The 5,631-nt window shown below is 35.7% G+C and overlaps 1 protein-coding gene across 1 annotated transcript in view; it reads left to right on the top strand.

Moving 5' to 3' along the window:
• Positions 1 to 3,337, top strand: part of LOC131971577 (ninjurin-1-like) — a 17,040-nt gene extending 13,703 nt beyond the window's left edge. The window contains exon 5 of the mRNA XM_059333085.1: positions 3,195 to 3,337. Within this exon, the coding sequence (XP_059189068.1) occupies positions 3,195 to 3,337 (143 nt within the window). The remainder of the gene's footprint in view (positions 1 to 3,194) is intronic.
• The last annotated feature ends 2,294 nt before the right edge of the window (positions 3,338 to 5,631 follow it).

Here is a 5,631-nt window from a genome sequence, read left to right as displayed (position 1 = left end):
TATCCAAATTTGTATTAAAATTAAATTACTTAATACTATAATAATAGTAATTTGTTTCAAATAGTTACTTTCCACACTCATATATTTAATATATTTAACATATTTATGTATCATTTTGTCACACATACAGTGTATCTTGAAGGTATTAACAGAGCTTCACTTTTTCCACATTTTTTTATGTTTCAGCCTGATTCCAAATTTGATTAAATTCATTTTTCCTTAAAATTATACACACAATACCCCCATAATGAATTTTTAACCCATGTTGTGCATTAGAAGCGTAGTGATACAAAAAGTGTTTTTATTCAAAAAGTAAGAAATGAAAAACAAAAAATTAGGATCTATGATGATGAAAAACAAATTGATTGAGGAAAACCTGGAATACTGAATGATAAAATTAATTTATTGCGAAGATATAGAAAATTAAGAACTCAGTCGGGTCACTTTAGACCCATGTTGTGCATCAAAGGGTTAAATAAAGGATATATATATTTAGACATTATTCATAGGCCAGTCCCTGTGATGATGATGAAGATGACTATTCTGTGTCATTATCACATCATCAATTACTTCTTTTTCTCATCATATCGTTTGGATCAGTGTGTTATTACACAGCACAAATAAAATGAAGCTGTGTCATACAGGAAATTCCAGCTTCCCTTGATCAGTTCCTTCTTCCCTGTATTGTTCTTTCTCTTTATTTCTGTCTACTTTGAATCAGAAGCTTGTTGTCTTTGTCTATCTAAAATAACTGAATCCACAACATGAGAGTTAATGGCAGCAGGTGTATATTTAATAATATTTTATTACAATTATTTGTTGTATATTTACAACAATTAATGGATGGTTTTAAATGATATTTTCTTGTTTGGTGCACAAATAGTATCACAGCTACATTTGACATGGAGTTTATTGTGCTTTGTTGACATTAACTTTACTATTAGCTTAACCCCAATGATGTATGGATAAAAATAGCAAAAATCAACCAATTTTATCTTTTTTGGGAAACCTATCTTTTTTCCAACTGAGAATGCACATTTTATGATCATAACAACACACAGAAAAGATCCTGGTTAGACCTCTTATAAACTGTGTTAAATCTTCAGTAGCAAAGATCCAAATGAAGAGTTCATTTCCAAAAACAGATAAAAGCTATTTGTCAAATGAATAAACCAACACCAGTTTGATATATTTTCCCAAGAGAGAACATGAATTAGGTCAATCAAAAAAAAAAAATCAAGATATCTTGTTGAAGCAATTAATCACCAGTTTGATTTACATTCCCTGGACTGCACAAAAAACCCAACAGGATTTAGGAAAATATATCAAAAAGGGGGGAAACCGTTTTTGTAACTGAAGCCTTTAAATTTACTTTTGGGGGATTTGGGAGGGTACTGCTACAGCACTGCTGACACAAATCTATATAAAGCAGATTTATTCATTGTATTTAATCTTGTTTTACAGCTGAGAACCCAGACCGCAGTTATGCAACATCTGAAACATTCCCTAAATCAAAATATTCATGTTTATAAGCAATGCTCATATTGGCAAAGTCCTGGATGAAAAATAAGTACTGGTCTCTTAACCTCCTGAGACCCTGCGTCCTCATATGTGGACATTTCATTTTAGGTTTTCTGGACCTTATATTTCATTCTGCTTAACTATAACTATGCACAGAATAAGAACAATACATCAATCAGTGTAAAAATCAGATGGCAGCATCTTGGTAAAGTCAATTAACAGCTTTTAGCCAGACAAAAGTGGACCAGGTACCAAATCTGATCAGATTTTATGGCTAAAACTTGTGTATTTGTACTTAATAATGTTTGTAGTTTGATATTCTGTGCAAGTTTGACTATTTTTAGCATTAGCAACAAGTTCCGATACAAAATGACTAAAAAAAAGACACAAAATGACCAGAAAATACACAAAATGACAAAAAAAGACACAAAATGACCAGAAAAGACACAAAATTACTAAAAAAAGACACAAAATGACAAAAAAGACACAAAATGACCAAAAAAGACACAAAATGACTAAAAAAAGACACAAAATGACCAGAAAAGACACAAAATGACAAAAAAAAAGACACAAAATGACCAGAAAAGATACAAAATGACTAAAAAAGACACAAAATGAAAACATTTGAAAACTAATAGACTTTTACTATCCTTCTTCAAATGAGAGGGTGTAAATGTAAGGAAATAAAAAGTTTTATTCACTGGTGAATTAATTGCATTATACACTAAAATGAACCCATTATTTTTTTTCAAAAACTAATTCCTGTTCAAAGACAACACTTAGTTTTTGTATTTATCAGGTCCTACAAATCCAAAATATCTAGGAGAAACTAACAACACATACCAAACAAAAGCTTGGCTCTCAGGAGGTTAAAGATTAGTATTATTATCTATTTTATACAATATTTTTTACATACTGTTGTTAGCTGTTCAATAAAGAAATATCGGTGAAATATGAGTGTCAATCCGAATCAAAGGAAAATATTATTTGCACAGTGAAAAACGTCTTTATCTTCATATGCCCTTGCTAAAATGAATATTCTGCATTGTTAAGATCCTTGAGTTCTCTCATCTCAGAATCAAGTACATATGGACCCATGGTGACAGTAAATCTGTGTATAATTAACCCTCGATGGTACGCATTATGATGCCAGTTTGGAGTGATTTTTTGTCTTAAAATAGACTAAATAAACATATTCTGAAAAAAATTCATGATTTTTTTTTTTTGGGGAAGTTTTTGGGGTTTGTTGCCCATAGGCAACATTGTACCATAACAGTGCACAAGTGAAAAAGAAAGTTTTTTAAATTAATTTTAACATAATTTATTTAATAAACACGTGTAGAAGAGTCAGTAGCTTTAACAGGGAACAATACATACAATTTTAAATTCAAAAACATTATTAAAGGAACTTTTTTAACCGGTTTCTTGTCTGAATGTTTGCTGTAGGCAACATTGTAACATTGAACCAAATTAAAGCATTGCTATTGGTTCCCTATATACTCTTCCTTCTTTTTTTAAAGTATTGCATCTCTCAAAAACATGCATTGTAGAAATTTGACATTTGACATTTGACACCGTACCATAGAGGGTTAATTGTTTGCAGAATCAAACTCATGTTTGATTAGAATTTGATCAGAAGTGTGTTTAACTGTATTTGCTGGTTTTGTCTACAGTTCGATGGAACCTGAATGATGAACAAAAGCATTGGAGGCTTAACATGATGGAGAACGTGACCACAGGGCTGGTTTTTATCATCGTGGTGGTTAATGTCTTCATCACAGCCTTTGGAGTCCACCGGCCGAACCGCGGCGACTGACCAAGAACACACAGGTATTCTTTCTATTTTTTGCTGCTCACATATATTCTTTATGCTCAGCCTCTTTCTCTGCTCCACTCTTTCTACACAAAAGCATTTTCTCTCCTGCCTTATTGTGCAGTTGTCTCCTATAGACATCTCTGTAGTCAGCATGTTTTTGGTCCTCTGCAGCCCTGCCCCGACCCCTCACAATCCCCTACCTGACCTACAAACACACTGACCTCTCCAGGCTCTCAGAGAAATTTCCAACGGAAAACAATTCGCACACAATCCAAATAATGTTAAATCACTAGAAAATCATTGTTTTGCACAAAGAGAGAACAGCAAACAAGAGAGAAAACGACAGTCGTGACAAAGCGGTCTGGTATCTAAACAATGCAACATTTGTTCCAAATGGACAAACAGGAAAGTGGAGACAACTGCAGTCAGGCACATGTGACCTCACTCTGTCTGTCTCCTTTGCTGCCCGGGAGTGACCTGAGCCCAGGCCAGACGCAAACACACTCACACACTCACTCACAAATGCTGACAGCTAAACAGGCTTCAATTTTTAATTGCATTGATGACGTTGGAGGAAGATGTCATGGTTCTTTTCCAGACAGTGAACCAGGAGGTTTGATGTGTATGCAGAACAGGGTGTGCCTCATCTGACTCAAAGCTCACCTCCGCAGCTTGAACCTTACCAACATCTGCCGCCGACCACAGGCGTCATGCCTAACATTCAATTATAACAATGTTTGGTTGTGCCGTGACTCTCTGTGCTCTGAGCGAAGCCGGAGAGTGTCGGTGGTTCTCTGGACCAGCAGCTGGTGAGTCAGAGTCAACACAGCACAGACCCCTGCACAACTGCTTGTTAAAATGGAAGCCTTAATTAGCCTGTGTTTCACCAATGTCACTGAAACCCCAATTAGAGCGCAAGCAAATGCTCATTTCGTACACTTGAGTGGTTTAACACAAGAACAAAAAAAAAGCAGTTTGAGGCTCTTTGGCATAATCATGTGTTAAACACCTGAAGTGCATGTTTCCTATCTGTCATTTCTTCAACGTGACTGTGAGAAAGCACCTTTCGGATGACAAACCGACGTCACAATCTGATCCTTTTACTCCTCCACAACTATCACTGGTAACCGTGGAAACAGCCAGACGAGCAGAGAGCCAGATTGATGACACACACAGCTCCACTCGGGGCAGATCTGCGGACTGATATATATATATATACATTATGTATGTCTAAGGCTGCCGCTCTGCTGGCTCCATCGCAGCCCAGAAGTTGAACATGAGCTACTCTGTGGGGGTCCAACATCACAGGATGCTGATGATCTTTGAGGCTGTGCGCAGCAGGGATATTATTAGCGCCCACGTGGGAATGTGGATACCAGTATTCAAACTGAACAATCACCCTGGTGACACTTCCAACCCCCTTAAGCACCTCCCCGGCTCCCCTCTCTCATCTGTTGCTCTCTTTGCAGAGAAGGAAGCTGCAGAAACGTGCTCGCAAATCTCCTGAGATCAGACACCTGCACTCTCCTCCTGAGCTCTACAGTACAAATCATCTCTGATGTGGTCATTTCCCCACTGATTCATTATCATGAGAGAAAGTTAAAGGGCTGGAAGTGAGTCTGACATGCATCCACCCTGCACACGTCTCTTTCTTCAGCAGTCAACAGCGTTTAATGTAGCGTTTAATTAAGTTGCCTCTATTCATTCAATCAATTTGATTGTCATTATTAATTAATGAGGGCTGTCTGTTGCTCCACTTTGTCATTGTTATAGCACACAAACCTTTTCCATCAGCATTGTGTTCCTGGCTTTGGTGCACCGAATTAGAGAGCAGCGCCATCTAGTGTTTTTATGGATGCTGTTCAATCAGTGACAGAAATGTTTTATCATCATTTTCTTTTAACCCATAAGAACCCACGGTGACACCCATGTAACAAACACTTTAAATCTTCTAGATTAGGGGTCTTAAGACACAAAATGACAAAAAAAAGAGACAAAGTGACCAAAAAAAGATACAACATGACTAAAAAAACACTAAATTATTTACAAAAGACACAAAATGACCAAAAAAAGACACAAAATTACAAAAAAGACACAAAATTACAGAAAAAAATGCTTAAAAAAAGATGCAAAAAAAAGGACTAAAAATTACTAAAAAAATGACACAAAATTACAAAAATAAACACAACATGACAGAAAAAAAAACTAAAATGCTTAAAAAAGACACAAAAAATACTAAAAATTACAAAAAAAAAAGACACAAAATTACAAAAATAGACACAACATGACAGAAA

This window comes from Centropristis striata, chromosome 5 (assembly GCF_030273125.1).
Source record: "Centropristis striata isolate RG_2023a ecotype Rhode Island chromosome 5, C.striata_1.0, whole genome shotgun sequence".
Taxonomy (NCBI): domain Eukaryota; kingdom Metazoa; phylum Chordata; class Actinopteri; order Perciformes; family Serranidae; genus Centropristis; species Centropristis striata.
The sequence above is the reverse complement of the archived record's forward strand: the minus strand, read 5'-3'. Positions and strand labels throughout refer to the sequence as shown.